Source organism: Bos javanicus, chromosome X (assembly GCF_032452875.1).
Source record: "Bos javanicus breed banteng chromosome X, ARS-OSU_banteng_1.0, whole genome shotgun sequence".
NCBI lineage: Eukaryota > Metazoa > Chordata > Mammalia > Artiodactyla > Bovidae > Bos > Bos javanicus.
Window position 1 is genome coordinate 14092149 of NC_083897.1, and position 21334 is coordinate 14113482.

The 21334-nt window shown below is 44.1% G+C and overlaps 1 protein-coding gene across 12 annotated transcripts in view; it reads right to left on the minus strand.

Moving 5' to 3' along the window:
* The window catches only part of ZNF280C (zinc finger protein 280C), a 66515-nt gene extending 47494 nt beyond the window's left edge, over positions 1-19021 (minus strand). For 2 of the 12 annotated variants that reach the window (XM_061407934.1, XM_061407924.1), the window contains exons 1-3: positions 18932-19021; positions 10525-10570; positions 10355-10408 (exon numbers count right to left, since the gene is read on the minus strand). In XM_061407934.1, coding sequence (XP_061263918.1) covers positions 10355-10385 — 31 coding nt within the window. In that variant the 5' untranslated portion in view covers positions 10386-10408; positions 10525-10570; positions 18932-19021. The other 10 variants (XM_061407933.1, XM_061407922.1, XM_061407928.1 and 7 more) reach the window with 9 other exon arrangements.
* Between the last annotated feature and the right edge of the window lie 2313 nt (positions 19022-21334).

A 21334-nucleotide genomic window follows, 5' to 3' on the forward strand; every position in this document is an offset into this window, starting at 1 on the left:
TTAGAGATTATAACTAACATTTTAAAGGTGTAAGACAGGAATGCTATGAAAATTAATAGTCACAAAGCTAAAAGATTAAAAACAAAATAGCCAAAATTCAGTGAAGAAAAATAAAGTGCCAAAATTGAGTAAATATCCCATGCCATCAGCACACGCACACACAGTGCAGTGCTAAATCGCTTCAATCATGTCCGACTCTTTGTGACCCTATGGACAGTAGCCTCCCAGGTTCCTCTGTCCCAGGGATGCTCCCGGCAAGAATACTGGAGGGGGTTGCCTTGCCCTCCTCCAGGGTATCTCTCCAGCGGCTCCCACAGTGTAGGCGGATTCTTCACTGCTGAGCCACCCGGGAAGCCCCAAATATCCCATAAGTGGAACTAAAAGACAACAAATATACCTATACTAAATAAAGAAGAAAAATTGCGATAAATCATTTCAAAACTACAACTCACCTAATAGAAGTCCCAGAAAAGAAAAGAAAAAGGACAGGGAACATAATAAAAGGAAAAATACAAGAAAAAAAATTCCCAGTTCTAAAGGACATAAATTCTCCAAATATAAGGACCCACTAGCACCTAGCACAATAATCAAGAAAAAACCTACAGTAGATGGACAAGTCATGAAATTTCAAAATGCTGGAGATAAACAGAATATCCTAAAATCTGAGAGAGGAAAACGTTAGAAAAGTGATTTCAAAAATCTTAGTGAAAATAATTTTTCAATTTAGCATTCTATACCCAGACACAATTTTTGTCAAGCATAAAATTATATACTCTTTCATCAAGAATAAAAAAAAAAATAAATAAAGATTAGCAACGAGGAGTCGCTCTGCTCCGTCCCGGCAGGAAGCGACATATTGGTGTCTCAGGTCTTGCTGATGCAGCACGAGATTGCCGTGATGAACCTGTTGGACAGCAAGGCCTACTACATCATCCTGTCGCTGTCCGTGTGTAACCTGGTCTCTGACAAACAGGACTCACTGCGCCAGTGCGCAGACTTCAGGAGCTGCCTGCCGGCCCTGGACGCCATGCTGTGCTACCAACCATTAGCCACAGGCCAGGGCCGCGCCTCCACCTGCTGGGGAGTCAGGCGGCCTAGCTCTTCTCCATGCCTTACATGGGGCTTTAAGAGACCACCCTAGCCTACCTGGACAGTCAGGTCACAGGTGCACTAATCCTTTGCTCCACCCATAAGTACCGCCACTAGCTCTGTTAAGCACAGTATGTCCTCTCACGCGGTACCACCTCTACAATTGGTTCCCGCTCTCGCACGGTATGTTCTCTCTCGCGCTATCCCTCCCCCACCTCGTGCTTCCCCCCCACCGCCCCGCAATAGCACCACTGACCTATGCGCACGATGTCCTCACACGGTACTGCCTCTACACGTGGTACCGCTGTCGCGCAGTACATCCTCTCTCGCTATACCTACCCCTCTCACAGTACACCCCTCTTCTGTGGTACCGCCACTGGCCCTGCTATGCGCAGTATGTCCTCTCACGCGGTACCGCCTCTACAATTGGTTCCCGCTCTCGCACGGTACGTTCTCTCACAATATTTCCTCTCACCCCCACCCACATCTCGCGCTACCCCTCCCTGCCTCGTGGTCCCCCCCCCATCCCGCAATACCGCCACTGACCTATGGGCAGGATGTCCTCACACGGTACTGCCTCTACACGCGGTACCGCTGTCTCGCGGTACATCCTCTTTCACTATACCCACCTCTCTCACAGTATACCCCTCTTTTGCGGTACCGCCACTGGCCCTGCTATGCGCAGTATGTCCTCTCACGCGGTACCGCCTCTACAATTGGTTCCCGCTCTCGCACGGTACGTTCTCTCGCGATATTTCCTCTCACCCCCCCCCCCCCATCTCGCGCTACCCCTCCCTGCCTCGTGGTCACCCCTCCACCCCACAATACCGCCACTGACCTATGGGCAGGATGTCCTCACACGGTACTGCCTCTACACGCGGTACCGCTGTCTCGCGGTACATCCTCTTTCGCTATACCCACCTATCTCACAGTATACCCCTCTTTTGCGGTACCGCCACTGGCCCTGCTATGCACAGTATGTCCTCTCACGCGATACCGCCTCTACAATTGGTTCCCGCTCTCGCACGGTACGTTCTCTCGCGATATTTCCTCTCACCCCCCCCCCCCATCTCGCGCTACCCCTCCCTGCCTCGTGGTCACCCCCCATCCCGCAATACCGCCACTGACCTATGGACAGGATGTCCTCACACGGTACTGCCTCTACACGCGGTACCGCTGTCTCGTGGTACATCCTCTTTCGCTATACCCACCTCTCTCACAGTATACCCCTCTTTTGCAGTACCGCCACTGGCCCTGCTATGCCCAGTATGTCCTCTCACGCGGTACCGCCTCTACAATTGGTTCCCGCTCTCGCACGGTACATTCTCTCGCGATATTTCCTCTCACCCCCCCGCCCCCATCTCGCGCTACCCCTCCCTGCCTCGTGGTCACCCCCCCATCCCGCAATACCACCACTGACCTATGGGCAGGATGTCCTCACACGGTACTGCCTCTACACGCGGTACCGCTGTCTCGTGGTACATCCTCTTTCGCTATACCCACCTCTCTCACAGTATACCCCTCTTTTGCGGTACCGCCACTGGCCCTGCTATGCCCAGTATGTCCTCTCACGCGGTACCGCCTCTACAATTGGTTCCCGCTCTCGCACGGTACATTCTCTCGCGATATTTCCTCTCACCCCCCCCCCCCCCATCTCGCGCTACCCCTCCCTGCCTTGTGGTCACCCCCCATCCCGCAATACCGCCACTGACCTATGGGCAGGATGTCCTCACACGGTACTGCCTCTACACGCGGTACCGCTGTCTCGCGGTACATCCTCTTTCGCTATACCCACCTCTCTCACAGTATACCCCTCTTTTGCGGTACCGCCACTGGCCCTGCTATGCACAGTATGTCCTCTCACGCGATACCGCCTCTACAATTGGTTCCCGCTCTCGCACGGTACATTCTCTCGCGATATTTCCTCTCACCCCCCCCCCCGCCCCCATCTCGCGCTACCCCTCCCTGCCTCGTGGTCACCCCCCCACCCCGCAATACCACCACTGACCTATGGGCAGGATGTCCTCACACGGTACTGCCTCTACACGCGGTACCGCTGTCTCGTGGTACATCCTCTTTCGCTATACCCACCTCTCTCACAGTATACCCCTCTTTTGTGGTACCGCCACTGGCCCTGCTATGCGCAGTATGTCCTCTCACGCGGTACCGCCTCTACAATTGGTTCCTGCTCTCGCACGGTACATTCTCTCGCGATATTTCCTCTCACCCCCACCCCCATCTCGCGCTACCCCTCCCTGCCTCGTGGTCCCCCCCCCATCCCGCAATACCGCCACTGACCTATGGGCAGGATGTCCTCACACGGTACTGCCTCTACACGCGGTACCGCTGTCTTGTGGTACATCCTCTTTCGCTATACCCACCTCTCTCACAGTATACCCCTCTTTTGCGGTACCGCCACTGGCCCTGCTATGCACAGTATGTCCTCTCACGCGGTACCGCCTCTACAATTGGTTCCCGCTCTCGCACGGTACATTCTCTCGCGATATTTCCTCTCACCCCCCCCCCCCATCTCGCACTACCCCTCCCTGCCTCGTGGTCACCCCCCATCCCGCAATACCGCCACTGACCTATGGGCAGGATGTCCTCACACGGTACCGCCTCTACACGCGGTACCGCTGTCTCGTGGTACATCCTCTTTCGCTATACCCACCTCTCTCACAGTATACCCCTCTTTGCAGTACCGCCACTGGCCCTGCTATGCCCAGTATGTCCTCTCACGCGGTACCGCCTCTACAATTGGTTCCCGCTCTCGCACGGTACATTCTCTCGCGATATTTCCTCTCACCCCCCCCCATCTCGCGCTACCCCTCCCTGCCTCGTGGTCACCCCCCATCCCGCAATACCGCCACTGACCTATGGGCAGGATGTCCTCACACGGTACTGCCTCTACACGCGGTACCGCTGTCTCGTGGTACATCCTCTTTCGCTATACCCACCTCTCTCACAGTATACCCCTCTTTTGCAGTACCGCCACTGGCCCTGCTATGCGCAGTATGTCCTCTCACGCGGTACCGCCTCTACAATTGGTTCCCGCTCTCGCACGGTACATTCTCTCGCGATATTTCCTCTCACCCCCCCCCCCATCTCGCGCTACCCCTCCCTGCCTCGTGGTCACCCCCCCATCCCGCAATACCACCACTGACCTATGGGCAGGATGTCCTCACACGGTACTGCCTCTACACGCGGTACCGCTGTCTCGTGGTACATCCTCTTTCGCTATACCCACCTCTCTCACAGTATACCCCTCTTTTGCAGTACCGCCACTGGCCCTGCTATGCCCAGTATGTCCTCTCACGCGGTACCGCCTCTACAATTGGTTCCCGCTCTCGCACGGTACATTCTCTCGCGATATTTCCTCTCACCCCCCCGCCCCCATCTCGCGCTACCCCTCCCTGCCTCGTGGTCACCCCCCCATCCCGCAATACCACCACTGACCTATGGGCAGGATGTCCTCACACGGTACTGCCTCTACACGCGGTACCGCTGTCTCGTGGTACATCCTCTTTCGCTATACCCACCTCTCTCACAGTATACCCCTCTTTGCGGTACCGCCACTGGCCCTGCTATGCCCAGTATGTCCTCTCACGCGGTACCGCCTCTACAATTGGTTCCCGCTCTCGCACGGTACATTCTCTCGCGATATTTCCTCTCACCCCCCCCCCCATCTCGCGCTACCCCTCCCTGCCTCGTGGTCACCCCCCATCCCGCAATACCGCCACTGACCTATGGGCAGGATGTCCTCACACGGTACTGCCTCTACACGCGGTACTGCTGTCTCGTGGTACATCCTCTTTCGCTATACCCACCTCTCTCACAGTATACCCCTCTTTTGCAGTACCGCCACTGGCCCTGCTATGCGCAGTATGTCCTCTCACGCGGTACCGCCTCTACAATTGGTTCCCGCTCTCGCACGGTACGTTCTCTCGCGATGTTTCCTCTCACCCCCCCCCCCCATCTCGCGCTACCCCTCCCTGCCTCGTGGTCACCCCCGCACCCCGCAATACCGCCACTGACCTATGGGCAGGATGTCCTCACACGGTACTGCCTCTACACGCGGTACCGCTGTCTCGCGGTACATCCTCTTTCGCTATACCCACCTCTCTCAGTATACCCCTCTTTTGCGGTACCGCCACTGGCCCTGCTATGCGCAGTATGTCCTCTCACGCGGTACCGCCTCTACAATTGGTTCCCGCTCTCGCACGGTACATTCTCTCGCGATATTTCCTCTCACCCCCCCCCCCCGCCCCCATCTCGCGCTACCCCTCCCTGCCTCGTGGTCACCCCCCCACCCCGCAATACCACCACTGACCTATGGGCAGGATGTCCTCACACGGTACTGCCTCTACACGCGGTACCGCTGTCTCGTGGTACATCCTCTTTCGCTATACCCACCTCTCTCACAGTATACCCCTCTTTTGCGGTACCGCCACTGGCCCTGCTATGCACAGTATGTCCTCTCACGCGGTACCGCCTCTACAATTGGTTCCCGCTCTCGCACGGTACATTCTCTCGCGATATTTCCTCTCACCCCCCCCCGCCCCCATCTCGCGCTACCCCTCCCTGCCTCGTGGTCACCCCCCATCCCGCAATACCACCACTGACCTATGGGCAGGATGTCCTCACACGGTACTGCCTCTACACGCGGTACCGCTGTCTCGTGGTACATCCTCTTTCGCTATACCCACCTCTCTCACAGTATACCCCTCTTTTGAGGTACCGCCACTGGCCCTGCTATGTGCAGTATGTCCACTCATGCGGTACTGCCTCTACAATTGGTTCCCGCTCTCGCACGGTACGTTCTCTCGTGATATCTCCTCTCACGCTACCCCTCCCTGCCTCGTGGTCCCCCCCCCCTCCCCGCCCCGCAATAGCACCACTGACCTATGTGCAGGATGTCCTCTCACACGGTACTGCCTCTACACGCTGTACCGCTGTCGCACAGTACATCCTCTTTCGCTATACCTACCTCTCTCACAGTACACCCCTCTTCTGTGGTACCGCCACTGGCTCTGCTATGCGCAGTATGTCCTCTCATGCAGTACTGCCTCTACAATTGGTTCCCACTCTCACACAGTGTGTTCTCTCTCGCGATATCTCCTCTCGCCCTACCCCTCCCCCCGCAATAGCACCACTGGCCTATGCGCAGGATGTCCTCTCACACGGTACTGCCTCTACACACAGTACCACTGTTGCACAGTACATCCTCTCTCGCTATACCCACCTCTCTCGCAGTACACCCCTCTTTTGCGGTACCGCCACTGGGTCTGCTATGCGCAGTATGTCCTCTCACGCGGTACCGCCTCTACAATTGGTTTCCACTCTCGCACGGTGCGTTCTCTCTCGTGATATCTCCTCTCCCCCTCCCCCTCCCCCACCTCACACTACCCCTCCCCCCACCTCATGCTTAGCCTCTCTTGCAGTAGCACCACCGGCCTATGCGCACTATGTCCTCTCACACGGTACTGTCTCTACACGTGGTACCCACTCTTGCGCAGTACATCCTCTCACAGTACCCACCTCTCTCACGGTACCCACCTCTCTCGCAGTACACCCCTCTTATGGTACCGCCACTCGCTCCGCTATGCAGTTATGTCCTCTCATATAGTACCGCCTCTACACGTGGTTCCTGCTCTCGCACCGTACGTTCTCTCTCGTGGTATCTCCTCTCTCGTGATACCCCTCCCCCCTTCTCGTGGTACCCCCTCTCTCACAGTACCTCCTCTTGTGCACATTACCTCGTGAACAAAGGGTTTGAATACCAACTCCCGGAAATAGTGCAAGGACTTACTGGGGCTGGATCACAGTTCCACTGAAGTCAGTGGGAGTCCACAGAACTTCTGCTTCTAGCACCTGTTCACTGAGTGCCAGGAGAAGCTCAATCTCCTTACGGACAATTAGCCTGCCCACTTCCTCCGTGCACACAGAGGGCAGGGCTGTACTGGCCACCAAGGCCACAGGAGGTGGGCTGTCCTGCACAGAGCCCCTGTCCTAGGCAGCTCTGCTCACAACTCTTCCCTCCTTCCAGGGCTTGGAGTGGAGTTGGGTCTCTACCCTGCTTCCCCCAGACCAGTGATGCATGCCCAGGCCTGCTGTCTTCAGCATGGGCCCAGGCAGACCCAGCCCAGACACCATCAGGGGTGCCAGACTGCTTCAGCTATGATGAATGAGCCATTTGTGAAGAAAAAAAACCCGAGACATTAGGGGATTATGTAGACTAACCTGAGGCCTATGTAAGTGAAAGTCAAAGTCGCTCAGTTGTGTCTGACTCTTTGCAACCCCACAGACTGTACAGTCCATGGGATTCTCCAGGCCAGAATACTGGAGTGGGTAGCCTATTCCTTCTCCAGGGGATCTTCCTGACCCAGGAATCTAACCGGTGTCTCCTGCACTGCAGGCAGATTGTTTACCAACTGAGCTATCAGGGAAGTCCCTATGTAAAAGGAAAGCCTATTCCAGCACACAGGCTATTTTTGTACTAGAATTTGCTAACTTGTAATCAGGATTTCCCTATAAGTCACTTGGACATTGGGCTTCCCTGGTGGCTCAGATGCTAAGAATCCACATACAATGTGGGAGGCCCAGGTTCAATCCCTGGGTTGGGAAGATCCCCTGGAGGAGGGCATGGCAACCCACTCCAGTATTCTTGCCTGGAGAATCCTCAGGGACAGAGAAGCCTGGTGGGCTACAGTCCATGGTGTCACAAAGAGTCGGACTGGACTGAGCAACTAAGCACAGCACTTGGACATTGGTCACTTGTAAGAAATTTAAACTCTAATTATGACAGCTTCATTAAAAATAATTGTACTGAAATTAACTTGTCTATCTTCATTTGGTTTTAGTTTTTAAGTGTTTGTAAAAAGAAACTGTTTTGGGGGGATGGGGCAGAGGGTGGGTGATTTCTTTTGTAATTGTAAAATAAATGGATGTGCATTAGATAGCAAAAAAAAAAAAAAAAGAATAAAGGCCAGTAACATAACACAAAATTTACCTCCCATTCACCCTTATTTTCTTAGGAAGACCATATCAAAATATGAGACTTAAGGAGGAAGACAACGGAATGCAGAAAACATGACATTCAACACAATCAAAGACAAAGAAAGTCCCAGGGCAATAGCTTTTTCAAGTCTAGAGAGCAACCAGCCAGAGTAGAATTGAACATTACTCCCAGGAGGAATGTCTCTAGGAGACCAAACACATGCACGCACACGCACACACAATCAAATTGTTAGATTATCTGACAAGTTTTACCATGTAGAAAATCAAGAGGTGCCAGAAGGGTGTGAGAGGACTTGGCTATAGATTCTAGTAAAACTTAGTGAATTTTAAAAACCAAAAAATTTAATTTGGTGGATATATCAGCAAACAATGTTTGTTATGTGGGCATCACAATAAAGACATCAAATATGATTTAACTAGAAATTGAGAAATAACTACATTGGGAGATGCTTGCTGCTGCTGCTAAGTCGCTTCAGTCGTGTCCGACTCTGTGCGATCCCATAGATGGCAGCCCACCAGGCTCCGCTGTCCCTGAAATTCTCCAGGCAAGAACACTGGAGTGGGTTGCCATTTCCTTCTCCAATACATGAAAGTGAAAAGTGAAAGTGAAGTCGCTCAGTCATGTCCGACTCTTAGCGACCCCATGGACTGGAGTCTACCAGGCTCCTCCGTCCATGGGACCCTCCAGGCAAGAGTACTGGAGTGGGGTGCCATTGGGAGATGCTTAGGTGGTGGTTAAGTGTAAGAAAATTAAAATCCTGCTATTCCTTGAGATGGAAAAATCATTAGATAATGGCAAAAACTGATGATTCAAGAGACAGTGGTATTTCAAAATTTTAGAAACATGGAATTAATTATTTCTAACAACTATTGAAAAGTGGATGTTGTGAGAAAAAAAAAAAAAAAAACAGGGAGTACAGAGGCCCAGTATGCACACCTCCTCTATTGCTTGCTCTCTCACTCTTAGCTAGATATATGAAGTGAGATGTGGATGGGGTGACAACTCTGAAAAGATAAAAACAAAACAAACTAATAACTCCAGGGTTCTGACTTAGATGATGAGATCCTTTTTTTACATTAGATAATGCTATTTAAAATTTATCTTTCATTTATTTTTTAATCTAATCGATTTTATTTATTTGGCTGTGCTGGGTCTTCATTGTTGCACATGGGCTTTCTCTAGTTGTGGTGAGCAGGCTTCTCATTTTGGTGGCTTCACTTGTGGCAGATCATGGGCTCTAGAGGGCCCAGGCTTCAACAGTTTGGGTGAGCCGTCTTAGCTGTCCCCATTTTCCTGGACCAGGGATTGAACCTGTGTCCCCTGCATTGGCAAGTTGATTCTTAACTACTGGACCACCAGGGAAGTCCCTCGCTGTTTCTTTTTTTTAATTTATTTATTTTTAATTGAAGGATAATTGCTTTATAATATTGGTTTCTTTTCTGCCATATATCATTGTACATGTCTAACTCCAAAGTAAGCTCCTTGGTAGTAAAGAACATAGTTTCTTCTTCCTTTACGTTTCCTCCTACAAACAGCAGTCTATTGGATATGCAGTAAGCACTTAACATATGGTAATATAAGGGGTAAGAAACTAGGCAAAGTCAGGGAATGCCAAATTTAAAAAAAATGAGAGACCCATGTATACTGATAATAAAAAAATTATATCTGTGTTAATACCATGGTCTTAATATATAGATACATAAGTCTTCCACATTTTTATTAACTGGGTACTGACACTATCACTATATTCAAGATAGATTGATGAGTAAAAAATTTTAAGGGCATGTAATAGTATATATAGTATGATCTTATTTAGAAATAATTTATATTTGTGTCTACACATAGAAAAAAGTTTGTGATTATGTATACCAAACATATATAATAGTTAACTCTGGAGATGAGGAAGAAACACCTCATTCCTATTTTATTGACATTTTTATTGTATGTAGTTCTTTTTTTTACTATAGTATTACTACAATCCTGGAAGAGGACATGGCAACCCACTCCAGTATTCTTGTCTGGAGAATCCCATGGACCAGGGAGCCTGGCAGGCTACAGTCCACGGGGTTGCAAAGAGTCAAACACGACTTAGCAACTACACAGATTACTACAATAAATTTAAGAGGTTTTTTGTGTTTTTTTTTTTTTTTCAATATGCCCACCTCCGTCTCTCACATTTTCTCATGAAGCAAGGTTATCAATACAAGAGCCAAGAATACTAGTATCACTTGCAGCAGCAATACTTACCTTTTGGTTGAAAAGAGGTGTCGTCGTCCATCAAGTTGCAGAGTCACCTAAGCACTAACACATGACATCAATCAATTTTATGAATTACTTTAAGTAACACCAAATATACTGAAACATGATATTCAGGTTTCAAAAATCTTTGGGTATAATTTCAATTTCCAGAAACTCACCATGTGACTCCAGACAAGGTAGCAAGTTAGGTCTTAGTTTTCTGCCCTATAAAGTAAAGATACTTACTATTAGGGTGGATTTGTTACATGTTCACACATTAAATATTTTTCTCTATAAACAGTCTACCTTTTGAGTTTGATATATACATACTACTCAGTTTTCATAACTGGTTCATTCCTGAATGAATGAAAAATTTTTAAATAAAATCCTGAATGTAAATAGCATTTATTACTTGAAGAACTCTGACAAAGTATTTAATTACAAATAATTTTTGAAAGGCATCCTATAAAAATGAGTAATCACCCTATAATACATGTTTTAGTAAATCTGAGTTTGAAATGGTAAGTAACATTAATTTTTAACTATTATTCTTCACACTTCAGAAATAATATTATTTTTAAAATGCATTCAAAAGAAACTTTTAGGCCTTTTTTTGGTCTCTTACCAATGCTAACTGAAAGGAACAGAAAACTAGTTGGACACATTTTATTATCATAGATTAATTCATTAAAAAATTACTCATTGCCTTCTGCACTCAATATAATGTGCTCAATTCAAGGGGAAATATTGATAGATAAATCATAGTACTTACTTTCACAAGTTTATGACCTAATGTCTATGTTTCTTTTGGCTTTTTAAAATATTTAAACATTTTCAAAAAACATTTAAATTGGTTTTTTAAAACAGTAACTTCTGTTCTGAAATCTCATGCACATACCATATTTTTTACATACAAGGTAAGTATGCTTAAAAATTTTTCAGCTATTTAAAAAAGTTAAAACTTAAACATCAATAATCTAAAGTATTAAGATAAACAGTTAACCGAGTCTCCACATATTTCTTTATCCTCAGACTAGCAAAAGCAAGCTTTCTTGCTTCTTCCAATTCCAAATCATTTCCTTTAATCATTAGATCAAAGGAAAAAAAAAACTAACTCCAGAAGAAGTAACTGGTAGAAATGTCTGAATTACCATTATAAAATCCTCTAGTGAATCCCTAGTTCTGAGGTGTGGCTACTGAAACCCCTGAACTCAATTATTTGAATAGTTATTGCTTGTCCCTAAACTAGAATTAAGGTTAATGCATATGTCAAGTAGATAGATTCATGACAATTCTTGCTCAGCATTAAGGACCTACTGCTATGAAGAATAGAAAGTATTTTTTAAGAGTCACCACTGTACAGCCTTTGAAATTCAAACAGAACCCTTTTATTAAACGATCATAAACAACATTGTTTGGTACAAAAGGTCTACATTAGTACTAAATGTACAAGTAGTCTATATAAACAAGTCATATCTACTGCCTATGACTACAGAGATAGTTTTTGAGGCCAATAGCAGCCACCAAGGAGCCTCAATCAGTATGTTCATAAACACTCTCAGATGCCATTAGAATCATAACTTTAGTCTAAAGCTACGTTACCCAATAAAGCAGTTAAGCCTCCCCAAAACGATTACCACAAAAAACTCTCAGATCATCACTTCAGAGCTTTGGTGGCAAGGCAAAGAATGCTATGAGAAATTAAGTCATTTGTTAGAGAAATGGAATATCTAGCAAAATATGTAAGGAGTATCTTAGCATTCATATAATAGCAACTCCAAATGGTCTCCCTGTTCTGCAACCCAGAGTTTTTTTTTGCAACCCAGAGTTGACACCAAAATAAGCAGAAGAGAACTCTCCACCTCAGCTACTGACTCAGGTAGGGATGCTGCTGCTGCTGCTAAGTTGCTTCAGTCGTATCCGACTCTGTGCGACCCCATAGATGGCAGCCCACCAGATTCCCCATCCCTGGGATTCTTCAGGCAAGAACACTGGAGTGGGTTGCCATTTCCTTCTCCAAGGCATGAAAGTGAAAAGTGAAAGTGAAGTCGCTCAGTCGTGTCTGATTCCTAGCGACCCCATGGACTGCAGCCTACCAGGCTCCTCCATCCATGGGATTTTCCAGGCAAGAGTACTGGAGTGGGTTGCCATTGCCTTTTCCGTCAGGTAGGGATACTATGCCCAAATTCAATAGACTGGTCTTATGTGGGGGAAAATTAATTTCAAGTAACTGACTAATGAAAGACCTCTTGGAGCATAATCCATTCAGTTTCTGGAGACTGCATGTATAAATAATTATAATATATATATATATATATATATTTCTTGTTTTAGCTCTTATACATCTGAAATTCAGCTATCTTTTAAGAGTTAATTCTACAAAAATTAAAAAAAATCTGTGGATTTAAAGAATTACAATAGTAAATTATATGTTATGTGCATTTTACAAGATGAAATACTTGAAAATATTAAGATGCCATTTCATACTCACTAGGATGGTTGTAACTAAAAAGAACAGATTAATTAACGTGTCGGCCAGCATATGGAGAAACTGGAACCTTCATATATTGCTGGTAAGAATATAAAATGATGCAGACACTGTGGAAAAAACTTTGGCAGTCACAAACTTAAGACTTAAAATTAACATTTGTTCTTGTTTCCTTAGCTAAGTCGTGTCCAACTTTTTGCGACAACATGGACTGTAGCACAACAGGCTTCCCTGTCCTTCACTATCTCCCGGAGTTTGCTCAAATCCATGTCCACTGAATCAGTGATGCTATCTAACCATCTCATCCTCTGCTGCCCTCTTCTCCCTTTTCCCCCTAAACAGTATGAAGAGGCAAAAAGTTAACACATAACCCAGCAATTCCACTCCTAGCAAGAGAGAATTGAACACGTTTGTCCATGCAAAAACATGTAGATGAACATTCATAGCAGTACTATTGGTAACAGCAAAAAAGTGAATGACACAAATGCCTGATTAAAGGAGAAACAAAATGTGATATACCTATACAAGGGAATAATATGGTCATAGAAAGAATGAAGTACTGGTACATACTACAAAATGGATGGATGGATGGATCTTGAGATTATATTAACTGAAAGAAGCTAGTGAGAAAGACTACATATTGTATGATTTCATTTATATGAAATCTCCAGAAATGGAAAATTCATAAAAACAGAAAGTGAAGTAGTGGTTGCTTACAGCTGGGAGGATTGGGGGGTAAATGAGTGACTCCTAATGGATATGAGGTTTCTTCACAGGGTGATGAAAATGTTTTAAAATTGACTGTGGTGATAATTGCACAGCACTGTGGATGTACTAAAATCATTGAATTGCACACTTCAAATGGGTGAATTGTACACTATGTGAATTATAGCTGAATAAAGCTGTTAGGCATATAATAAGCTGATAGGATATAAGCCTGGTGGTGATGGAAATCACTACATGGAGAAAGACTACCTAAGAAAGACACCAACAAAGAATAGCAAAGCCATAAGATTACAGAGTAGAGAAAAAGAAGGTAGAACAGGGAGACATTCAAGTTCTGATGTGACACGTGTATATATTGCAAAATGATCACCAGAGTTAAGTCTAACTAACATCTATCACTACAGTTGTTGTGAGTGTGTGTGTGTGTGATGAGATCTTTTAAGAGCTACTCTCTTGCAGTAGCACGTGTGCTCAGTTGTTTCTGATTCTTTTCAACCCCATGGACTGTAGCCTGCCAGCCTCCTCTGTCATGGAATTTTTCAGGCAAGAATACAGGAATTGGTTGCCACTTCCTACTCCAGGGGATCTTCTCCACTCACTGACTGAACCTGCATCTCCTGCATTGGCAGGAGGATTCTTTTACCACTGGGAAGCCCCCTGCTCTCTTAGCAACTTTCAAATACCCAGCACAGTCTTATTAATTATAGTCACACCACACTATATTACATCCCCAGGACTTATTTTGTAATTAGAAGTTTGTACCTTTTGACCACCTCCACCCAATTTTGTCCTCCCCTCCCCCAATCTGTGTTCTGTATCTATGAAGTGTGTGTATGTTTTAAAGATTCCACATACAAGGGAGATCACAAGTTATTTTTCTTTGTCTGACTTAGCATAATTCCCTAAAGGTCCATTCATGTTGTTGCAAATGGCAGGATTTCCTTCATTTTAATAGCTGAATAATATTCCATATTTTCTCTATTCATTCATCCAAAGACGGACACTTAGATTTTTCCATGTCTTGGTTATTACAATAATAACATTATAATAATGCTGCAGTGAACATGGGGGTGCAGATATCTTTTTGAGTTAGTGTTTTTGTGTCCTCTGGGTAAACACTCAGAGTTGAATTGGTTTATTGTATCAGTACTCATGTTTTTGTCTATATTTACTACTGCATTGTCATCAAGTACTATTACTTTTACTGCTGGTACCTAATAAAAGAACAGAGAGAAAGAATATCTAAATGATGTATTTGTACTAAATAAAAGGAAAAATAACAGTTTGTACAGAGAAATGAAGGTACTGAAAAAGTTTAAATACAAAAATCTTGCTACTGCCTAGATAGATAGGAATTATGGGTGTGAAAAACTCAATTGAAGTAGTCAGTGACATTGTTTCATCAAAGTGTATTATTCAATGTTGTAAGGTTGATTTGAATAGCACTGATTTTGCAGTCCTGATTATTTTATGGCTGTACAAGAATTCTAAGATTTTTTAAATATTTTAAGTAAGAGGGTATCTGTGAAAATGTTTTCCTTATAATAGGAATTAATTGGTACTGTACTCAAATCCAAGAAACACTGTATTATACCTTGGTTTATTAGACAACTTCACTGGCACCTAGAAACAATTCAAACTCTCAAACCAGGTCTTAGGAACAAATCATATATAATTTAGAAGAAAAACATAGACTCATCATCTTGTCTTTGTCCAAGTTTTTATATTGTGGAAGTTATTTTTTGAAAGCCTGAACACAGGTATATTTTGAGTCTATGTACATTTTTGAGCAGATCTTTAATAATTTTTTTTTGATCTTTAATAATTTTAATATTTCTTCCCTAATTTAAGTTTTCAACTTTTGTCTCAGTTTACTTTCATAATTCATCTATATGTAGAAAACAGCTACTTGACATTAAGATTTAAAATCATTAGCATAATATTTTGCAAAGCTTGTCTATATTTTAAAACATTTTAACATTAGCTTTTGAGATGGACCACCATTCTAATAAAATATACTTTCTGCAAAGTAATTTTTATATCATATTCAGAGTAAAGATTTTATCTCTAAGGAGATGTTTTTATCGCAATTCATATGTAAAAGATACAACCTGGAGAAAAGACTAGTGCACAGTGGACCTTTCAAAGCCAAATTATGTAACAAATACTTCATTGAAGTTTCATAAGATATTCTATAATCACTAATTTCTAAAGTAACCTCAAGAAGTATATATTGTTGATTCATATTTTATAGGAGTAAAACTAAACCACTAGGGAAAATATCAAGTAAAGATACGGAGCACAATTATGGGAACACTAGACATAGGAGCTGAACAACTGAGAGGGAATTTGAAGTCTACCACTTTCTGGTTGTCAAACCTATAGGATATTTAATTGATTTCTTTGAACTTAGTTCTTCTATCTGTAAAATGAAAACAGTAATACCTTTCTTGCAGCACTACTAGAAGATTAAATAAAGCACATGAAAAATTATTATACAGTAATTTGCCTTATTTTGCTCAACATTTCCTTCTTTACTAAAAGTCATACAAGTTGATGAATATAAACACTAAAAAGAAACAAAAATTCTAGTTCATGTATAGAACTGATAAAATATTGTCACAAATAAAGAACGCCAGATTAGTAGTTCTCTAAGTTTTTATCTCAGGCCCACTCTTCATTCTTAAAACTTACTGACAACTCCAATGAGCTTTTTGTTTATGTGGATTATATCTATTTATACTTACCATATTAGAAACTGAAACTGAGGAAAAAATTAAATATATATTAACTTATTTAAAGTAACAAAAAGCCCATCACATGCTCATATAAATACTTTTAATTAAAATAACTATTTTCAAAAACAAAAAATCTAATAACACCGATTTACATTTTTGCAAATGTCTTTAGGATCTGTCCTAGTAAAAACACAATTGGATACTTTTAGCAATTTCTGAAATGTTTTTTTGTTTTTCTAAGAACATACAAAGGAGTACACCATGTCTTATTAATACTTATCTAATAAAACTGGTTTCACTATTTTTTATTCTTATGCTATTATTTCTAAAATGACTTAAAATACAAAAGATGAAAGAAAAATAGTCCATTGGACCCAGATGGTATGTAGGGATGGCTACTTTTCTTGATATACGGTTATTAAAAACACTTCTTAAAAGAAAACTACTTTGCAAGGAATGAATTAAAAAGGCCTAGATACACTTTTGATACAAATCATGGAGAAAACCAAGTCCTTCTTGAGTCACTATTTAAAACAACCTGACTGAAAATCATGTATATTTTAAGTCCTTCTCTGAAGCAAAAAGAAAAATATTCAGGGTTACATATTTAGTGAATATGTGAAATACTTCTGACCTTCAAAAAAGCACTTTTGAAATAAAACATATTTTCAATATAAATATCCAATAAATATCTTATCTGTCACTAAAACTATGGGTTATTTTCTATTTACAAAAATTGTTAATCATTTAGGTATTTTCCCTGTATAATAAGAACAACAGAAATACTTGGGTATGGTTCTAAATGCTCTCTTGAATAAAGAAAACAAATTGAAGAGGAGGTACAGAAATAGACATCCATTCCCCTACTCTTTTTCCACTAAAAAAGCTGTTGCCAAGGAGTAAAACCCTAGGCTGAAAAAATTAGATTGGACTAGAAAACTGAACTGATGAAAATGGGTTGAAGAGGAGAAGCTGAAATTTGGACCCCTTCAACACAGAACTTTTTTCAAATTTTCAACATACTTGGAAATAATACTATTTTAATACTAAGAAGTTGAAAAGATACATATTCTTTTTTTCAAATTTTTACTGAAGTATAACTGATTTACAATGTTGTTTTGGTATGAAGTCTTAAATATTTTAAATATAAAGGAGAAGAAAATGGAAAAATGCTACCTATATGTTTTAGGTGAGTCTACTTGCTTTTCCTCCTTAACCACTCTCACAAAAAGTGGATCATAATACAGTGGACTGAGCATTGGCTAAGAAGTCAGAAGACCTAGGTTCAAGAATTGGTTCTATCACTCTTAACCACAGGACTAAGGGTAAAATCTCCTTGAGGTTGTTTCCTCAACTTCAAAACAGTTCTATCAACACCCCGCAGCCCACCTCAAAGGAGGTGATGGCAATGAAATGTATAAATGCAAGACACAACTGTAGTGGGATTTGTCCCAATGTTAACACATCAAGGGCCTTGATTTTATAAGCAAATGGGTGTCTTCATAGGCTTAGTAAAGTTTCTGCTTAAGGAGACAGTTTGAATTTTCACTGTAACCCCCCAAAGCAGGACACATCACAAATGCTAAGACGAGAATTTTGTGGTTAAAACTCTACCTCTCAGTTTTAATTTTATGTTTAATGGCACTAAAAGACATTAAAAATCACTGTTCAAACCTAAAAATAATAAAAGCAAAATTTAAGTTCACAGATTTAAAAAAGAAAAAACAAACCTAAAAAATCCTTGCAAACAAAGAGAACTCCTTGGATGTAGAAGAAGCTAGTTCGTTCACTTGACACTTTCTTCTCCGATCTCTCCTTTTAAAATAGCATTAAAACTTGAGATAAGTTAAGAGGAACTCCCTCCGTGTCTAGAGAAAGATAAAACCTCAGAATGAGATAATTTTTTCCATCTCATTAAGTAAAACCTGCAACGATCACAGTTAAAAAACTGTGTCTCTAACTCCACGTTTCTCCTCAGGGCTCTTCTCCTCTAGACAATAACGGAATGGAGCACGATTTCTACGACGGAGGAGAGAGGTTCCTTTGCCAAGAACAAGGGTGTAAGCACTGAATGACCAGTAACCTGGGTGGGGGGAATCAGCACAGAAAGGAGGGGCCCAAGGGGGCCAGGAGCCAGAAAGTTCGGGACCCTCTCTCCCCTCTATTCCCAACACTGAAGAGCCTTGAGGGTGGGCGGGTCTCGCCAAACATCGGCATCATATGTACAAAAGACCAAAGGGAGTTGCCTCCAGAAAGAAAAGCCAAAACCAGGCTGGGACAGACCGACACTTAGGCCCCCGAAGGTGAGGAGGGAGCAGCAGCAACCCGCGCGGCTCCGACCTGAGGGTGACCAAACGCTGTCGGCCTGAGGGTGGCCAAACGCTGCCGCCAAGCAACTACCTTTCCGAGATGCCTCCCCCGCCGGGCTGGCGCAAGATGGTGGCCCACCCGCCACCGCGCCAAGTCCGTCCCCTCCCCCGCACCCTGGGGCAGCCTGGCGACCTATGCCAGCATCCAGACCCTCGACCCAGTCCTCATAGCCGGGCCACCTAAACTGCCCTCAGAGCAAAGTGGCCACAGCCTCGCGGGAGAGCCCCTGCCTGCTTCCGCGCGGCGCAGGCGGGGGACACTTACCGCGAGCGGGGCAGGTCAGCCTGACTGGGACTCGGAGGAGGAGAAAGAGGAGGAGGGAAGGGAGGAGCGCGAAAACATTAGGCGGCGACTGCAGCCACAGCGACGGCCCGCGGCGACTCTCAGAGCGGAATGAGTGCCTCAGAAGAGGGCAGAAGTATATAACTAAGCGCGCTGCCTCATGGGTAGACGCCAGCTTCTCCCCCCGCCCCCCAAACATCCGGGTTTCTTTTCTAATTGACCAGGGAGGGCGGGCGTAGACATGTGCAAGGCTTTACACATTCTCGAAGTCAACGGTCCGCTGCTTGTGGGTGGTGGGCTGTGGGTCACAAGCCGTGGGTCAGGGCGAGGGTCTGGGGCTGAAGCAGATCACCTCGGTCAGCCCACTGTCCAACCCGCATTGCAAACCGGAAATCAGGGCTGCGCATCAAATCTGAGCACGTGGAAACGTGAATTCTAGGTCTTCCCAGTGTGTAGGAAGCTGGACGCTCCAGTTTGAAAAATACTGTACCCAAGGGGTGAAGACATCAACCAGTTGGGTAAGAGGAATATTTATTTAAATAATTGATTAAATATGTTTTTAAAATATGATTTTGGTTGCATCTCTCAGTTATTCCTAACTCTGTCATATAGATGTCTATGATAATTAAAATGTTAAGAAAAACACTTGCCAAGATTCTGCTTGCAGAAACATATTCTAAACAATGTATAACAGTATATAAAGTTTCCTCTCCCGATTTTCCTCATAAGGTCTATGGCACTAGTGGTCATCCTCACAAGAGTTACCAAGACTTAAAACCTTGCCTCAATAGTTAAGGAACTACTATGCATGTTAAGTTCAATCAGCCACTGAACTGTACCAATTCTATTTGAGCAAATGTCTTCTTTCTCACCTATACTGCTGTTTGCTACTGGTTCTGATAATAAGCTTTACAAGGAAAGACAGAAAATAATCAAAATAACCAACATGGAAAGTTTAAAGTTCCAGAATCTTAAAGTATTCGTAGGTTGTTCCCACCTCTATTTTTTTTTTTTAAACTTTAAATTTATTTTTTAATTGAGGGATAATTGCTTTACAGAATTTTTTGGTTTCTGCCAAATATCAACATGAATTAGCCATGGGCTTCCCTGGTGACTCAGCTGGTAAAGAATACGCCTTCAATGTGGGAGACCTGGATTCGATCCCTGGGTTGGGAAGATTGACTGGAGAGGGGAAAGGCCAGCCACTCTGCCTGGAGAATTCCATGGACTGTATAGTCCATGGGGTCTCAAACAGTCGGACAGGACTGAGCAACTTTCACTTCACTCCCTGGTGACTCAAACAGTAAACAATCTGCCTGCAGTACAGGAGACCTGGAAGATCCCCTGGAGAAGGGAATGGCAACTCACAGCAGTATTCTTGCCTGGAGAATTCCCATGAACAGAGGAGCCTGGTGGGCTCCTGTAGACTGGCAGGCTACAGTCCTTGGGGTCACAGAGTCAAACCTGACTGAGTAACACTTTCACTTTCATACAGGTGGCCCCTCCTTCTTGATGGGCTGATAAGAAAGCTCAGTGCCCTCTCCTTTGTTGTCAGCAGGAAATTTAAAACTAGGAAGTTTACAGTCATGGTACGTTCTCTTTCAGTGCGGGTGGGAAATTTCAAACTCACAACTCTCCAGCCCTCTGCTTCTTCCTTTGGTGCAAGAGGGAAATTTAAAACTTGCAAATCTACAGCTAATGAGTCCCACCCCTTAGAGACAGTAAAGGCCTAATGCACTCACTCTGCCTCTCAAGAAAGTCCTGACCATTTTGGCCCCTGTGTTTTCCGTGAGGGTCCCTTGAATAATGAAGTTTTCTCAAATTCTGTATAAGTGTCTGAGCCTGCACATCTAAACTAAAATTAGGAGGAAGGAGAGTCAATCTGCCTCAGAGGGATGAACCAAACCAAAATTCTAATCCAATTTATCCTTTATTTTATTGAAAAATATAATAGCAAAGAAGATTGGGAAACTCTGGTCAGCAAATTTTCTTTCAAAAGGAAATGTACATAAGAAACCAAATTATAATAAAAAAAGATGCCTGGTGAGAATGGAATAAGCACATGGGAAATTATTTGGATGATTTTGACTAGTCTGTCCTTAAAACTCCTCTCCAGGCTTCTGGTTCTTTTGACTAACTGTCCCCATGTTCCTTTATTTCACCCAGGACTACCATTAATCTTTTGAACTTTGGTGTTGGAGAAGACTCTTGAGAGTCCCTTGGACTGCAAGGAGATCCAACCAGTCCATTCTGAAGGAGATCAGCCCTGAGATTTCTTTGGAAGGAATGATGCTAAAAGCTGAAACTCCAGTACTTTGGCCACCTCATGCGAAGAGTTGACTCATTGGAAAAGACTCTGATGCTGGGAGGGATTGGGGGCAGGAG